Below are 19,092 nucleotides of genomic sequence, written 5' to 3' on the forward strand. Positions count from 1 at the left end.
GCACAGCTGCCATTTGTTAACATAGCTGAAAACTTGACAAAATTATTTCCTCAAACATTTTAGATCATCTGGCTTGCAAAGCATTAAGAAAATAGTAAACCCTGGTCCATGTGAACACTAATTGTGTTTCTTGCAATGCTGATTTATCTATGCATTTTAAAACCTCATATTCTATATAAAGCAGAATCTTTTATGAAACAATCATAATCACCTTGTAAGTAACTAAGAGGTGAGGATACCTGATTTCTCTTCTGTTCCTAATACATGATTTGCCTTCTATCAAGTGTAATCTAACTTCTTTAAAATACCTGACTTGTTGGCAAGCACTGACTGATAACAAGAGGCATTTCAAAAGAACATCTCAGACACGTTCTCGGTGGGTAATTAGAGAAAACAGCTTTGTTTGAAAACAAACCTCATATCTGCTTTTCTAGGCAAACAATCCAAGCCAATTTAAAACCAGAATCTAATTAAAAAGAAAAGATAATAATAACCATTAAAGAATTTGCTCTGAGATTGTGAGCTCTATCTTGCAATTCACAGAGTCCCATCTATGAATGGTGGATAATAATACCAATAATCATTCCTCTGCCTGTTATCTGTTTTGTCCATCTTGACTCAAAGTCTTTCAGGGTAGGGACAAGCTCACCATGGTTTCACAGCACAAAAGGTTTCAGATCTTAATAGGGCCAAGCAATGCTGTATGTTGCAATAAGCATCAACGCCAAAGTTAATATAGAAAATACTGCTGTGTAAAATCTTTTTATTTTTGGAACTATAGTTTCAGTACTGGAGGACCAAGCGTTTCAAGCCAGCAATTACTGCTCTGTGATCTCACAGCCACATTGCGACCTTAACTCCAGCTCTGTTTATCCTGGTTATTGCACTGAAGTCTGAAAGGTACTGACTGAATATTACAAAGATCATCAACAACCCAGTCATGCACCAGATTTGCTCATCTTATTTCTTACAATACAACTATGTGACAAGCAGCGACAGGGACAGTTGACTACCTCCTGTAAATAATATGTAGAATATTAATATGAGCAGATGTTAATTATTCCATTTTTGTCAGTCCGTGACAGTTGCTGATGTATCTGAGGTGTCAGGATCAGCACTGAGACATGGAAAACAATTTAACAATTTAACTACAATGAAGAAATAAAGGAGAAATTCCAAACTTAATTTTCTTAGCAGATTTTAAGACAAAACTTACTTGATCGGTGATACATCAAGTTCAGTTCTTACAAGCCTGCACTTCCCTACTCTTACACTTCTATTAAAAACGGACACAGCATGAGTATTTGTTTTTATAAAACTGTCTTGTTTTCCTCCTGCCCCTCACTTCAGCACAAAAAAAAAAACCAACACACCTTGTTAATCCTTAACTTAAAGTTGACTTGGCAGCATAAAACTAAGTATGACAAATACAATGCATTGATCCTTCAGGGCCCTTAGCCCTCGCTCAGGTTGTGCCTTGCTGCTGATCTGTGAGCTGCAGCATGTGCTAGTGCTCACACCGCCTCATCAGCCAGTTTTCATGAGAAGTCTGATATGTAATAGCCTACCCATCTGGCACCGAAGTAAATCACAAACAAGTATACTTCAAAAATGATCAACCAGCATATACATACAGTTTTACAGCCAGCTCCTTTGACTTAAATCTCAAGATATTTCTTATTCAGTCTTTCCAACAAACCTAATTAGGCTCACTGTTAACCTTGAGCTAGAGATGGCTTGCTGAGGGTGTAGTACAGTTAAGTCTGTGGAAGCAGTACCTCCTTTTTATTGGCAGAGGTCCCACAAAAGCCAGGTTTTATATGGGGGTATTTCTGTGTGTGCTTTTGTTTTGTTTTAAATCAGTGTGGCAACGTTCTGACATATGCACTGCACTTCAGAACTTAATGTGTGCTTGTCTTATATTGTTAATGAGCAGGAGGCACAAAGAAAAAAACGTAAAGCAACAGGAAGCATCTTAAATAAAAGCTTTCAGTTTCTTTTAGTCTTAGGTCAGCATTAATTGGCCAGTTTTTGGCACTGAAGTCTGCTTTAAAATCTGCTAGGTGGATCAGCTTTTAATAACGTGTCACATTATTCTATAATCTTATCTTCTATTTTACCAAGTTTTGTCATAGTTTTTTTCTGCACTTGGCATTTGAAGATGTCTGAAAGGCCCCGCAAAGAACTCCAGTGGTCCCAGTCACTTTGCGTATCTTTCAGGCAGGCTGCTTTGCACATGTGCAAGTATATTTTTTAAAGCTGATTTTTTTTGGACACACCCACTTTGTTCAATTTTAAAATGCTTTTTAACAGAAGGGTCTCCTCTCATCCTCTCATGATTTTCGTAACACATGCAGCTACGCAAAAAACTGTCTTTAATGTACACTCCAAGGAAAACATACACTCCAAAAAAGAAAGAGCAACATGTTACTGGCGTACCTCTTACCTTTTAAAAGACATCACTACAAAATGTTTCCATCACACATGCCCTTTATAGACAATACTACTACTTGAATTTCATTATAATTTTTAATAGTTTCAATTAACATACATCTGTGTTTTTCAGCAAATAAACTAAACTAGCATGCCTACCTTATTTTCTCCCTACTCCCACGTTTACCCAACCATATGCAAGGTTTCCAAGTTATTCTGCAATGCAAACATTAAATAAGGAGTTCTGCCGTTGCCATCAACCAAAACCTTCTGAAGGTACTTCCGAAAGCATTCAGGAATACCTTGTAACATCAGCCACTCGCTAAAGCACGTGATTTTCCCTTCAACTTGGAAGCCTTCTCAGAAGGATGACTGCAGAGGCCAAGACCTGGCCCTGCTGAATTCACCGGCAAATTCACAGCTCCATTCATTTCAACTGCGCTCACTTCCTCCCCCCATCAGCAGGAGCAGGCAAACTCTCCCCCTCTCACTGCATTTTTCAGTTACAGTGTTATGCCAGCAGGATTGTTTCCAAACAGCCTGGCTTGTCTGGCTATGCTTATAAGCTCAGCTTGTCTGGCTGTGCTTATACTTCATCTTTTCTCTGTACTGACACATGTTCTTGCATATGGAAAATTAACACACACCCCCACAGACGCACACACATCTTACCCTCACATACTGTGGAAGGAAAAATTACCGAAGTAAATACTTAAACAGAAAATTGTTACTTAAGATGGAAATTAAAGTTAACATGGTCTTGAAACAGTTAAACTTCAGATGACTAAAAGCAGTTAACCTTCAGTAGTGATCAGATTTCCAGCTTCTGTGGAGCCTGATCACTCTCGGGGCCTGTGCACGGTATGCAGAGTTCTCAAGGACAGCTTGATTTCTGGCATCTCTGGACAAGTTGGAAATTGTAATTGCAATCACAGTGAGCTTCTGTGCCTGGAACTGACAGGCAGGCAGGTCCCCCTCCTAAGAGGCTACACTTACAGTGTACGTTAAGTGAGAAGAAGAGGGGAGACTGCACAAAAGGGAATCTACAATCAGATGAGCTAGGTCACCCTTTTGCCCCCCCATTCCCAGCAACTTAATGTGATGGAGAGGAAACTGTTCGAACTGCAGCTGAAGCACGCTGCCAGGCAGGTGCAGCAACACCACTGTTCATTAGCCGCTATTTTTACAGAGACCCCTTATGCCAGTTGGAAAGAAGGATGTTTACATAAATGACAGCAGAGGAGAGTAAGGAAAAATGTCTTGCTACTGCCATAAAGAATTTCATTTGATCCTAAAGCTGCCCTTTAAACTGAGGTTCAAGATTAACTCAGTGGTATTTCCCAAGCAGCCCTGCAGTCAGTAGAATGACTACGGAGTGAGTGTCTGCACGTACCACCCAACCACCATGACCTGTACTCACTTTTTTGGTCTTTCTGAAGCCCCTACAGGCACTGTTGAAGACCAGGGTCAAACACTTTGCTAGGCAGCAAGAGATGCATGTAAGAAATTAAATGTAATCCAGCAGATAGACAAGACTACTTCCACCATCACCCATATACTCAAAAGACAGGACCATACAAGGGTCCCCAGTGTAAAGGCACTGGTATTGACAGAGAAACTTCACATCCTGGCATGTCTGGGGGAGCCCTAATAATTCTGTGAAAGCTGCCAAGGGCCAGGGAAAGGAACCAGGAGCTTCAGCTTAGAAACCTGCTCTGTCTGATGGCCACAGCAGAAACCAAGGGAAGTCTTCTCTTGCCTTCGCCACCTGACAAGCTGCTGTACTTTCTACAAGGCCTCCAGACATGCCTGATGAAACAATGTCAGAAAACAAACCTACCCAGATCTCACCCGGTTTCCAGCTGAACCTTTTTGGCTGGTCAGCTATGTGACCAGTTCTCTTGAAGCCTCTGAGCCATAGGTAAGTTTGGTATGTCTTTAGTTGTCTTAATTTTAAGAGGGGTTCACAATTTAGGAAAAGCTACTTTACCTTTGTGCAGTATGTGAAGACTGACTGCTTTGTTCGTTTAGTTAATTAGGTCATATATACAAACACAATGAAATAAAAGATGTGGGTATCAGCCCAACATATGCAGCTTTAATTTGTTTGCTGCACGCCTGGTGGAGGTCATTGTCACTTATTACCTTTATACTTTGCTTGACAAATGCTCTCCTGCTCCATGAACGCTGCTACCAGGGACGGCAGGGAACTACACTAAGTCCAGGCGAAGTCAAGAAGCCCCCTGGATCTTAATTATAAAACCATAAAAGAAACCAACTGCCTTTGAAGCTCTCTACCAGGAAACAAATGAGAATGGGAAATTTATTTCCAACCATAAATCCCAAACCCTTCAGTTTAATTTTTCCCAAGTTAACTTTCTCACCTAGCTAAGCAGCGCTGCCTGCTATTATTAGCTTCTGGCCCAGTATCAGCTGACCACCATTAGTCAAACTGTCTTCATCTCAATGAGCTCAGGGACTCCCAAGGAACTCTGTGTATGCAGACTTGTGCTTGCAGCCTCTAATTATTTTCTAACAGATAATGGAGCATTTAAGTTCAGAGAGAATAGATTAAACTTGTAAGTGGATCAAAACCCTGGACAGAATCAGAGCTCACAAGATTACTTCCTGGAAACACCAAGCTTAGAGGGCCACAAAAGAAAGGCCTTCATCACTTGTCTGTTTCCTCAGGACACGTTAGTTTTAGGATATTTTTTAGCCTCAAAGACGGTTTGTTACACTTTCCAATTTCCGCATGTCTCTCGAATGTATTACATGATTAGCTGAGCATTTGGTTTGATGTTAAACCATCTGATCAGGCCAATGGCTACTTGACTTACCAGATAATCGTAGCAGTCAAATAATTTGAGGTTAAGGAGGAGAAATCGTTTTCAAAAGTGAAATTACAACTCCCTGTTCAACCGTCAAGTAGCCTCTTAGCTGCTTATTTGACTTTTCTCACAATAAGCATCCTCTTATACCTCCTCAGAAGCCAGGACCTTCCATCTTTCCTTACAGCTGCAGGTCTCAGGGTGAGGAGCAGGATATCCCTCCCTCCAGATACCCCTGCATCCATCCACTCGTGAATCTCCTCGCGAACATGCTTGCAGGCGGGCCAGTAGCAAGAATGGCTGCACTCTGAATTCCAGCTCCAGGGCCCTTCTGGGGACCGTGAAGTGTGATTAGCTAGGCAGTGAGGAGAAATAACACCCCACAAATTAAGCACCCAACCATTTCAACACCTGAATGAAATGCTTTAGACTGTGAAATTATTCCAGACCTAAATGACCACAGATTTGAACAACTTCAGAAGGAACTGGAAAGAAACACAGGCCTAAATATACAGAACAGTGGCAACAACAATGGCAAGGTTAAAAGAAAACCAAAACACACAAGTAAAACTAAAAAAAAATTCTCTTAGATCACATGTACATTCTGTTTCTTCCCTGGAGAAGGCAATATGGGCTATGTAGTAGACTTTGGACTGCTTTATTTTAACAGACTACTACAGTAAAAAAAAAAAAACAAAAAAACAAAAGAGGGCAAGGAGCAGAGTAAGAGCAAGATGTAGTTGGGGTTTCTGGAGAATGCACGGAAAACAGACTCTGCTGCAATTCTGTGAAGAAAAAATCCAAATAGGGGATGTACTTTTTGATGACGGCCCATTCATCATCCCCTGATGGGAGGGTGGGAGGTGTTTGGCCATAGCAGGTGCTAACATCATGCATTGTATCATTATAGTCATTACAGATCCATTAGTGGGTGTTCAAGGTGCTGAAATGACAGCCCAGTAGCCAAATTGTTGTTCTTTACTCTTTTAGCATAACATTTAACAGAATTTCAGCAGCTCCCAGAGCACTTTAAGCACTTAAATTCCACCAATGTTACAAGTTTAAACCAGAGCCTATGCACTATGTCACCAACTTCTCTCCCATCTATTTCTGCAGATGGTGCAGAGTAAGCATCCCAAGTACCCTACATGTACGCAAACTGGTGTGTACAAGAGGCTTTACATTTTCCAGAGCCTCTCTGAAAGGAATACCAAGTTCTAGTTGCAAGTACAAGGACATATACAACTGGGTAGAGTTATCAACAAAAGCTCATCTGTATTTGACAAGTTCAAAAAAATGAAAGTCAACTGAGTGAGACTCATAACATCTTCCCAATGACCTCCCCTTTCCATTAATAACTGTGTCAGACATTTAAGTCAACGTCCACTGTGCTCCTAAGCACCATTAGCCACCTATACATCTTTAACAAGAATCTGATACGACTGCTTTTGACCAGCAAAGACCATTCATAACATTCGTCTTACTGGAAGAACAACCGATGGATTTTGTTCTCACATGTACTTATGAATGTTCCTAATAAAACAATGCCAATGAACAGTTTCAAGTTTTATCAAGCATGCTTATGCATTGTTTCTATGAGGCTTTGGTCAGTATAAAACAGTTTCCTGCTACACCTTACTCTTCAATGAACGATAGACATCTCCTCATAGTATCTCATCAATTTAAAACTATGCCGTTTGTAGGACAGAAAGGAGTGGTCACACTGAAAGCAACTATCCCAGGGCCCTTCTTTTACATAAACATTATCTCTTAAAATGATGGTTGTTTCAAGAAATATATGACTGGGTTAGGAGGTGAGTAAGGCAGAAACTTCTGTATGATTGCATGAAAAATTATTTCAAAAGAGTAAAATTAAATCTGCCCTCTCATCAGTTCTGTACAGCAAAAGATGTTACAGACCACTGCACATATATCAAATGCAGCACTGATACAAAACATCTTATTCCTTCTTATTGTCACTTACACCAACTGATGATGAAGTCCAATTCTCTTTTATTATTATCAAAATAACCTCTAGGTTGTTATTAACCTTTAGGACTCACAATGAACTTCACTATTCCCCCAACTTGTTACAACTGGATCAGAGGCTTACGAGAGAATGTTAATTTAAAGAGAAACTTCTCCTAGCATAGCTGTATGTTACACAGTTAAAATCCCCATAGCATCCAAAAATACCATAATTTCTGGGCTGCTCATCAGATGCATGAACTGGAGGGAAAAGAAGTCCAGTGAATTAAGTCAGCAGATCAAGCTGAGCTACGAAACCTCACACTAGCAACTGTGCCTTTTAACAAGGACCTTACCTTTTCTCTGTACAGTGCATCAACATTAATATCAAGTAAGGAGCCATTGCTACTAACCCCTTGATCAGAGAACCAGATCCTCCTCTGGCAGAAAGAGCACAGTTCCAGTGACTTTCATACAGTGACATCAATTCCCTCTGTATCAGTGTCCGCTGCCATCACAGTGCATCACAGCTCACAGTCAGTGGTCTTCTACTCCCTGCACATTCGCTTCAACAGACTGCTGAATACCAGTTCTCTATCTGGAGCTCTACCACTAACAATGCTCTTCACCATTATTTTGTCCATTAAGTAAATATATGTAATCCTCTTTATCCGTTTAGGGCAACTCATCTCATCCAAACAGAGCCATCTTTTAATTTGTGCAAAATTATTCAGTGTTATCAACATAAATGTGTAGAGCTCTGTAAAATGCAGAGGAAGCACCTTGATCTATACAGCGCCAGGTCAACTGCCTGACAACTCACGTATGATCATTTACCTGAAACAGCTAAAGCCATAGCTGTATGTTCCTATTAACTTCTAGATGTAGGAGTAGATTATACAATGGGAGTACTGTCTCCTTGTGCTTTATACCCTCATTAATGCTAATCTAATTAAGCCTATACACTGAAGAGACCTTCAAGATTTGAAAGTCCTACGTAATTTTCAAGTTCATGAGAGCAATTTACAAAAAAGTACAAATTTCTGATTTGTTTAGAAACTGAAACTGAATAGCACACAAAGTTTCAGCATCAATGAGGCTTGTTTTTTGACACAGAGCTCAGGACTCGACATAAAACATCCAAGAAAATGATCTTGACCTCTTGTTAAAAAGTATTTTAGATTAGTAAGGCAAAAGGGATTTTATATCCAGCATATTTTTTTTTCTCCCTGTTATGCTTTATTTCTGCTGACAGCTCCCAGACTCTCAGTGCTTAGTTCCCAGGGAAACTGAAGCAGAAAACAGTTAAGTTTCTGTCCCTGCACCAGTGGAGACCCACAGATGGCAAGATTTTCTCCCACAACTGCTCTCATCTCTACACTCTGCCACAGAAGTGGAAAATATCTGGCACACGAGACATAGTTGTTTCAGCTTTCCACTGATGGGATGGCCACCTGTAAGAAAACTCCCAACGGCCTACAGTCCATGCCCTGCACACTGAAAAACCCAGCCCTACATCATTTTGGCACTGAAGTTACCCTGGTAGTCCATATACCTGCGGTTCTGGAATGCGATGATCTACATGCAGCAAGCTGAACAGGGCACAGCACTGCCTTATACTGATTTGTCTAGTTCTTCAACTTCAGAGAAATAGCACTGACCAGATGAGGTGTAACCTTGTTTTTCCGTTAGCATTGCTACCACAGAAAATGCTACGGATATGCATTAACACGGCTTGTCAAGGACTAACAGAAGAAAGGAGACTGACGACATGAAAAATCCCAGCAACTGGTTTTCTAGGGACACTGTGTTGTAGCACTCGTTAAACATCAGCATGATATTGGTACTGTGTACAAATCTCCTTGTAATATTTAAATATAAGGAAAAAGAACTGACAGGAATTCTTCTTTACAACCTCTGTGGACTGAAGAAAGATCCCCCCAAGACTCAAAGTAGCTGATCAGCTCCTACTTACATCCATAAACTCCACATTGGCTTTGGGACCAGTGGTCTCGTTAAGGATCTTAATGGCCACAGGAATCTTTACAGTTTCTCCTTCGGGGACCCAAATACCCTAGAAAGACACAGAAAAGTGACAGAAGACTAATAAGACAACAATCATAAAGATTTCACTCAGTTACATTTCTTTTTGATGTATTTTGTCACATTATGCATCATTATGCAGTTCAGTTGCAAACATCGGAACTGAGAATACACAAAACAAGCTATAAAAGAAACAAGGAAAAAAATCTCACAATACTACTTCTTACACCAAAACTCAACCCTTATGTAAAGTGGAATGTTAATTAAAAGCTGAGATAGCTAAGAAGCAAACCTTGTAATTACAATTCAGCCTGTCTCTTGGGCTACTTTACCATCGCTCTTATCTAATCTATTCTGTGTTCCTGGGAATCTTGTGTTACCTGTCTCTATCATTTTATAATTTTCAAATTTATTATTTGAAAAGTGTTGTGGTGACATTGTTGTAGTCATCTGATCTGTACTTCTTCCATTGCCGCCCCCACTTTGGAGACAGACACCATATCTATGCTCCTCCAATGCCCTGGACTATCACCTTTATTTGACAGGTATGGGTTCCTCCCAGAGGGTTTAGTGATTGGTTTGACTTGCTCCTTAAGCCCTACTTCGTGCCTTTTGAAATTGAACAGGACCAACAGATCTAAAAAAAAAAAGAGTAAATAAAGTCTTTTTCCCTTTGGGTTCTGCTTCTTTATCCAGATTGTTCTGGAGTGCATTAACATAACCAGTATTTCCTACGAAACTGGAAGAAACAGAAGGTACTAAAATTTAGATAATACTGTATAACATCATATAACAGCTATTACATGACCTATTTGTGAAATGAGAGACAAAGTTTATCTAACTTCTTAGAACTGTACTGTAAAGCCATCACGTAAGAACAGAACAGCCAACATCAATACTGCATTTAAAATCAGCAGCAAGATGTTCTGGCTTGTGTGGTCCTTTTGCATGCAAGTATGCTCATGGCTGACACTCCTTTTCTCACCAAGCAGTCATGTACATGAGCCTGCCTAACATTGAAGTCTTAAGCCCACTGTTCTATCAGTCTCCCAAATACATAGGGCTCATGAATCTACCCACAGTAGAAGATGCCTTGCTGCAATGCAGAACTTGACTGTTCCCAAGTTAAATGAGGCCAGTCACCACTCCACAGAGGGGTCTCTTACCTTGTATACAGTTCCGAAGGCTCCAGAGCCAAGAACTTTGACTCGTTTCAGTTCAGTTTCCTTCAGGATACGAAGCTGTGCTTGGTTGGGTGCTGTGCCACTTGGAGTTAAGGGTTCCACAAGCTATGAAAGGAAGTCCTACAATGTTAAGTATCTTAAAGTGTGAAAACCCATCAGAAGTTTACACTGAAAACAATCAAGCCAGTTTAACACTGAAGTAAGACAGTGAGGACTACTGATCTGCCAACTTCTGCAGGAGTCTCACCTTTAAAAGTAAATCAATCAAATGCTAAGAAACTGAGTGACACGATAAAGAAAGTCCTCACTCACCATGTGATAATTTCCACCAGGAATTGCATGATGGAATTACGAACCGGAAATTGAATTGGTGTCACAGTAATGCACCCAAGGACTTTCACTAATGGAGGCAGTATAAATATTTTCCACATGACAGAAATACAGCATTTATTATCAGCACACCACATTCTATTTTTGCCTATTTTAGTGCCTTTTAAGTTGGCCATATTTCTTCTAAATAACTCTGACTTAATGGATCATCACATTCTCACTCTGTTCTGGAGAAGGGACTACTCTTCTGAACTTCTGCTATACTGTATAAGAGGACAACTTTAAGGAGAAAGCAACTTAAAGCAGACAAGCAATTGTAACAACCACTAATTTACTGGGGGGGCAGGGGGAGAAAGGCACAATTAAGCAATTTGCCCAAGATGACAATCATGTCCCAAGAAATCTTTATAAATGAACCACAATATCACATTCAGTTAAAAATGCTCTCAGAAATCAACATGGTAGCGTGTCTGCCAGGAAAAAAAAAAAACAAAACAAAACACCAACCTATGGTTCTTTAAAAATAAATTAAAAGTAAATGAAAAGGACAACATTCTAAACAATGAAAAATAGCCTGTTCCTTTACAGGATGAGAAAAATAATTCAGGGCTACTCCTACTCAAATTGGTTTCACACTGCTGCAGTATTTCAAAGTTGTCTGTTTACAAGGCTAAATGCTCTGTGCTCTGCAGTTTTCCAACTGCTGCTATGGCTCTTTGAGTATCGTGGACTACTTCATCAGTTGACCAGATTACTCTGGCTCAGGTAGGAAGACTGTTAACTGGAAATTACTGGAGTATGGAAACATAACAAAACCAAACAGAAACAAGACAGGTCATCATAGAAATAATTTTTGAGATGCCTTTTTTTTTTTTTATATAAATAAAATAATTCTCTTTTGTCCTTCCTGTTTAGACACCCAATACTAATGCAATGAAGGAAAGAGGGCTCACTATAAAAGAGAACCAGGCAGACTGGAGGAATGCTTCGGTACTTTCAGTTTGTGAAGAGTGAAAACAGCTTCTGTGCTACAGGCCACCAACACACGTATGGCTGGGAGAAGTAGTATTGTGTGCCCTAAAAGAATTCCTTGTAGAGTATTACTGAGAATGACTGATAGAAAGATAGGTCTGTCATAGCCTGCAGCTAGAAACAGAGACTCTAGCTGAAGCTTTGTGTGTTTATTTCAGGATACTCCTGATTTAATTTTCCATTTCTAAGCCAAGACAACAGCCTCCCCACAAATTCAGTAGAAGACCGTAGTCCCTCAGTAAACATCATCAGCCACAGCTTTTATCTGATCAGAGAACGAGGACTTCAAAGCCAGTACCTCACTTATGCAACACAGTCTACTTGCTTTTGCTTAAATAGGGGCTGATATGATGTCAACATTTACCTATCTAAAAGCACTTAGTTAAGCGTTCCATAAACCTGAACAGTATTTAACAAACAACACAAATTCTAGGCAGGCGTAAAGGTATTTAGGAAAACAGATTAGGGATGCATAAATCATTTGCTCCAAGGCGCTACAGTGGAATTAAGTGGAAGCAGGACCCTTAAAATAACAGAGAACAGCACTGTTAACAAAACCCTATTGAAGTATCAGTCGTTAACAGTATTTCCAAGCTTTATCATCTCGCAGGCAGGAACCCTTATTTAATATCATCATCAAAGTGTCTCAAAGTACAGGACTGTGTAGATGGTAGTAACCACTTTTGCTGTAACTGACAAAGACTAAGTATTATGGTTAAGAATATTTCCTAGATTGCCTCCTCCACTACCTGCAAATTGAAGAGCAGAACAGAATGGACGCAGCTTTCTGTCCTATATAACTGTTACGTGCTTTTGGCAGCAGAACTGTGAATCTTACTTGTAAAGTGTCTTGGCTTATTAAAGCACATTATTACTACTGAACGGAACTAGAGGCTTTGACAAAATTTGGACCACAAAGGCAATACAAGTACTGGAGCAAAGAGTGAGTGGCAATACCAGCAACTAAGCATTCCTAATGAACTTAAGTTATTACCAGACATCATTAAAGTAACCTACTTCAATCAAAGTTGACTTCAGTATGCACTGGATGAAATCTTGTCATTTTAAAGCATAAGAGCTACTGAATATATTGATGAACTGGGACAGAATTTCAACAGAGAGCAGGATAAGAGCTTAAAAATCTGGTGGAAAATGGCTATGTGATCACGTGGATCTTTTTTAGATATGAAAAGCCACAGATCCGTGTATGTACGGAAAATTAGCGTGTTGAAATAGCATCATTCACTTCATCAGTTTAGTCCTGCACAAGTTAGCAAAAGATTTCTACAGACCTTTACGGTAACTGGATTAGAGACCTCAACATCCTTAGTACAGAAGCAGAACAGTTTTGCACACCTTCCCAAATTTAAAGTATTTTGTGAGAAGGAAATCATGCTCACCTCAGTCTCCAGGAACCTTCGCAACGCTCTCTTCTTCTTAATGCTCTTGCGCCGAACATACACAGCAAATGTCAGGCCCACAATGACGATGATGAAGAGGCCACCAATAACTCCAGCAGCAATCAGAGGGGTTCTAGCAATCAGAATCAGAGACTTCATTATTAGGTAGGTGACAGACCAAAGAATGGCTAGGTACATAAAATATAATCACTCGGAAAACAACTTATGTTGTAACTGTTTTATGACAGTTACTTAGTCCAAATAGCAAGTCAGGGGAAACACATTAACATGTGTTACAACTATTCTTGTTTTTTAATCTATATACCAGGTTCACTTTTTTCAAACTGCCATGCACATGTGAAGAGTTGTGTGGACAAGGAGACACAACATGCACTTTGATGGCAAACGCAAATCTGCAATGGCAAAATGAGGATACAAGCATCTGGAGTTCTCCTGCAAGAGGTTTACCCATGCTTACTTTTGGGTCCAACTAGATTAACTCGTGGAATTGTGCATTTAGAAAACCAACAACCAACTAACAAAAATTGCCTAACCTACAAAAACACGATGTGCCTTCCTCAGTCTAGGGAAGCAAGGAGCATCATACACAGACCCTTTACTCAAATGGAGGATATTCACACTTGAACAAAGTAATTCATTACTAGTACCACACGCCCTCAGTTCACTACCATTGCACAGGACTATTTTGGTGATGGTTGCACCCATCTGGTTCTGCCATTAGCAAAGCCAAATCCCATATCAGAAGACAGCTGCATGGGAGCCAAAAAACTTCCGTGTGTAACAAGCTAGGGTCAGCTTTCCCACAGAAAAAGTAGTCGTTCCCCCACAACTCCTGCAACACCTTTCATCTCTCCAGGACCTTGAGCAGCATCAGCTGCAACTACCAGCTTGTTTTTTCCCCCAGACATAAGATATAATAGGCTGGCATGGTGGTAGATACTCCACAAGCACAAAATAAAAACCGTCTCAGAGATTCATGCTGACTTAGTTGTGCACATTTGGAAATCCCCCCCACACTCAGTGGAGAAGAACAGGCTCCTGACAAAGAAAAAGTGAAAGCAGCATGTGCTCTCAGTTTTGTTTGTCTCCCCTTCCTCTACAGGTTGTACAGCAGCCTCCAAACCAACACCTTAAATTAGGCATTTTCACAGAATGCCAGCAACTTACTAACATAAACACTTAGTGTTTAACATCCCAATAATGATGGCTGGACAGCAGCTGAAAAGATGGCTAAAAAGGAGACGGTATGACAACTGCAGAACATAAGTGGTGCAGAAATCACTGCCTTTCAACCATAGGAAATAGGTTAACAATTGTCAAGATTGTGGAACTATCACTGCTGTGGTTTAACAGTCTCCCCCTGTTAAGCCTGGATGATGATGAAAGATACATTATAGATTATTAATATTAAAAAAAAAAAAAAAAAGTAGCACACAGGTATTGAAAATTTGAAGGAGTCACTGACAGAAATAGTAAATTGATTTACCTGACCCTTATTGTTCTTTTATGTCCTATCACACAGCTGAGCAGTGGGACACAAAGCCATCTTACCTGGTTTGCCCTATGAAGGTGCATTACCACTGCGGACCATTCTGAAGCCCACGTCTGAACTGTCCTAATTGCCTGTCATTACTGCACTTTGCTTCAGAGAGATCTCAAAGCACTCAACCTGGATTCCTTTCAGATACCAACCAGAAACGTATTTCTGGAGTGTATTTAACATGCTCCAACTCCTAACTGCCCTTAAGCCCACAGGATCCAACCAGAGCTTACACAAAGAAAGACGCCCAGAAGCAAATGTAGGCTAGAGATTCGGTCAACCACCTGTTTAGTAGTCCAGATCCAATCCTGTTGTGGCATTCACTTCATGTTAACCCAGAAAAAGCCTTATAATGGCGCACCTAGTTATTACAACACTCTGTTTGAAGCACCATTACCACGTTTTCTCAGGTAAAATGCATTAGCAACATGGAATGCTTTAAGGCCTATTATAGTTCCAAGACTACTATGGAAACTGTAATGCCTGCAAATATGGAAGCTGAATGTTGTTTAGGTATAAAACAGATTATGATGTTCGGGAAGTACAAATCCAGTACTGCTAGATACTGCTTCTTCACCTAGTCTGGCCTTAAGACACATCTTCCTTTTTAGTCTCATCGATTACTCTGCCAGTGGAGTGCAGAACCCAGGTTAAAGGTCTTGGCATAGCCACCCGAAACAACACGCCTCTCTTCATTTTCCATCTTCTTTCCATGATACTGATGCCAGGAACTTGTTAATATGAACAAGACAGGCCACCAAAAGACTTTTATGAAGCCACTACTAATGCTCTTGAGCAGCATTCTTTTCAAACAATGTATGAACAATCATAGATTTTTTTTTTAACACTACCAAACCAGAGTGGCAAAACCAGGAGACCTCCTGACTTTGAAGTGCATTAATAGTAACCATCGTACCAGCTGCCAAAAAATAGTTTTATGATACTATATACACCAAAAATGCTCCAAAACAATGTTTAAATGAAAGACTATAAATAAACAATTCCTAAGAGGACATAATGCCTAGTCAAGAAAATAAAAGGAAGTTACACATTTCTTGCGTCCCTTTTATTGTTATAAAGTACAAAAGTTCAATATGAATCTTTCATGATTCATCATGTCAACTCTTGCTGACTTAAGAAGGAAATCATTATTTTTAATGGTGAATTGAAAAAAAGCTAGTGTTTGTTGTTTTTTTTTTTTTTTTTTTTTAAAAAAGAACAAACTTCAAACAAACAAGCCTTTAGTCACTAACACAAAATATGCTCTAATTGTTTATTGCATCTGAATTTTCAGGAGCTACCATCTAAACACACTATTAAGCTTAAAAAGGCAGCAAGAGGGGAATGAAACAGCATATCAGTAAAGATGTTTTTCAATGCTGGAAGAACTAAAAAAAAGTTCTATGTTTAGCTCAAACAATGACCAGCTGCCTTCACTCCTAGGTCCACCATCCTTGCATAGAAATCATGACACATACAAACATCACAGACCTAGAGGGATGCAATTGTACACCATGCAACTTCTCCTCGCCCTACCAACACTGAGCTAAGTCCCAAAGTCAACAGCCATGAATTTTAGTTGATACACTAGCAAATGTCAAGTCACTGGCCTGAAGCTTTCTGGTATCATCAGCACGCTTCAGTACCACATCTCACTGGTGTTTCCAACCACACACAGAGATTATTTTCTAAGCATTTAAGCTTTTCAGTTGTCACTTTCCCCATTTGGGTTATTTTTACTTATGTTAATTAGGCTGAGTTTGCTTTTTATATTTTCTGCTAACATTTTCTGCTCTCCTGTATAATTTCTCCAGTGTTTTTGTGTGTGCAGTATCTCACGTTTAATACCCTGCTGAATTTCATTAAAATGCTGTTTACTTCTCTTTTAGATAATTGTTAAAGTTGTTTAACAGGGATCCTTGCAAGGTGTTACTGACCAGTGAGACAACTGAAGAAACAAAACCTTTCTCCCATTCTTTTTTCTTTTTTCTGTTTTTTTTTTTTTCCACATGCACCTAACCATCAGTTCAGCTTCACAAACAAGCTGGACACGCACAAAGCTCCTTATCTCCAGTGGCATTAAGGATTTAATCCATTTATATTACTATTACTGCCCCACAGCCACCTCTGTGAATCCAAGCGGCTCCGTTAGACCAATGCTAACTACTTTCCACTTAAAATTACTTCTATGAAAATTTACAGGAGCAATGTTAATGTTGTGACAAAAGCATCACCCTCAAAAAAGACATTTTTTTAAAGTCACCTTTAAAAGCAGAGAGGCCGTATTTCTCTGTTAGGACTCAGAAAGTCTAAAATCAAGTAAAGGGAGTAGTCATTTGCTGGTCCTGCCCATCCAACATGGATATGGACAGCCAGAGGTTGAATCTAGCTCATGTTTCTTTCAGCTTCACTATGGACTCACCAACAGAAACTGCTGATACAGAGGCCACCTTCCTTTACAAAATGAAAATCTACCCCAGAGGGCATAAAAAACCCTCTCTGCTAAGTGTTTCTGGATTTTATGCTCATCAAAATAGACTTACAAGTCCAAGAAATAGGGCCCTGAATTGCAATTCAAACCCACATGATTTGCTATCCCTCACCCCTCCACCAGCTGAGGACAGAATACCCAATTAATGACTGGAAAAGAAGGCAGCATGGGAGGTGGTGAGAGGGGGAAAAAAATTCACTACATGTGAAAAACTCAGCCTTCTCAACTGGAAGCTGCATCTATCTGTGGCTGAAATTTGAAAGTAAGATTATAATATTCCCTTAGGAGAAATAAATAATATATTTTTCTTTTTAAATGTATACGGTGTTTTCATATTTAGAAGCATGTAATATGAACTCCTGCGCATCAAATTTGAGACAAGAAGTTCAAAGTTAGCGTTCCAAGATGGACAAGGATGCTCAACAGGGGAGCTTGTATCATTTTACTCCAAAACATCAAGACATCTGCTATTCCCAAAGCGCAGAGAGTCAGGTATTAAAGCCTAATTACTGATTTCGATGAGTACATGGTCTCATACTCTAGACTGGAGAACACAACAGCAGGAGGAAAGGAAATAGTACTGTGGTCCACAAAATAAAGCTGAGAAAGAACACCTGTTTTTGTACCTTTGGCATTAACCCATGTAATACAACATGTAAATGAACTGAGCTTGGAAGCCAAGCTGTTAGAGAGCTTCCAGTTCCCACCTCAACCTTCCCAGCCTTCCCCACTTTAAGATTTTTTTATCTATACATCCAGACAGAAATCATTCTAACTTTGAATATTTGTGAAGTGGTTGCTGCTGGGAAATTTTCAAGGTAATATTTTTTTTTTCTGATGGACAATTCACACATTCTGCATTCCTATCCCCTTCCCTCAGAAGGGAATTCAGGCAACTTTCAAGCTGCACTTTCAGAGATTTAACAGATTCTGCTAATCCTGGAACGATAATCTTTGTATTTAAAACATACAAGATAAACAACCAGAGTGAGAAGCAAATCTGAATATGTTTTAAGAGCTTCTCTCTGCTGTGCAACACTTCTCTGGCAGACCTCTACAACTGCAATTGCTCACAAAACAGTGCTCCTCAGGGCAGGAAGAATGCATCTACTATTCTTCACATCAAGATGTGCTCTGCTTTACATCTTTCCTTTCCAAGAACAAGACTCACTTCTCCCTTTCTCCGTGTAATCCGAGGATGTTTAAACACTGAACAAAATGTTCTCTTATGTTCAGATTAGCTTTTATCTTGTGTAAACACAAATTATAACAGCTGATCTCAGGATGACTACCAAATCTGACATTTAAATGTAGATATTAAAATCTAGATATGGCCTAAATGTATTCCATCATACCATCAACTAGCTGTAGTTAAACTCTGGTGCCAGGTAGTTTTACCCACAACTTTTCAGCATAAGCACAATGTTGTAGTCCCCATCTAGGTCCATTCAGTAGTTGTACGTTTCTAGATCACTCAAATCGTGCACTTCAAAATTGTCACCACCTTTTTCAGCTGAGAGCCAGAGTTCTCAGCTACGTGCAGAACAGATGTGCCACAGATTGAGATGTCTTGTTGAGAGCAACTGAGATATAAGGATGTATCAAAACGCTTAATGCTGTGAGTGACATAATTTTCTGAAGGCTTGTGCATATTTTGGTTATCAGAAAGCGTTTGCTGAAATGACGGTCAAAAGACAAGTAAATACATTGTGTCAATTCCTTGAATTGTAAAAGTATATCCTACTCAATTCTCAGTGTGTTTTTATTTCATTTAAGCAAAGATACGTTTCCTTATTTCACTCAGCAAAATAAATGGTGG

At 39.7% G+C, this 19,092-nt stretch overlaps 1 protein-coding gene across 1 annotated transcript in view; it reads right to left on the reverse strand.

The window, feature by feature from the left end:
- Positions 1-19,092, reverse strand: part of ERBB4 (erb-b2 receptor tyrosine kinase 4) — a gene marked incomplete at both ends in the record, with an annotated part of 561,535 nt that overhangs the window by 100,963 nt on the left and 441,480 nt on the right. Inside the window, 3 exons of the mRNA XM_084289162.1 lie at positions 9,208-9,306; positions 10,442-10,564; positions 13,222-13,354. Coding sequence (XP_084145288.1) covers positions 9,208-9,306; positions 10,442-10,564; positions 13,222-13,354 — 355 coding nt within the window. The remainder of the gene's footprint in view (positions 1-9,207; positions 9,307-10,441; positions 10,565-13,221; positions 13,355-19,092) is intronic.

The sequence above is a fragment of the Netta rufina genome (assembly GCF_964035555.1).
Source record: "Netta rufina genome assembly, chromosome: 6".
Lineage (NCBI taxonomy): Eukaryota > Metazoa > Chordata > Aves > Anseriformes > Anatidae > Netta > Netta rufina.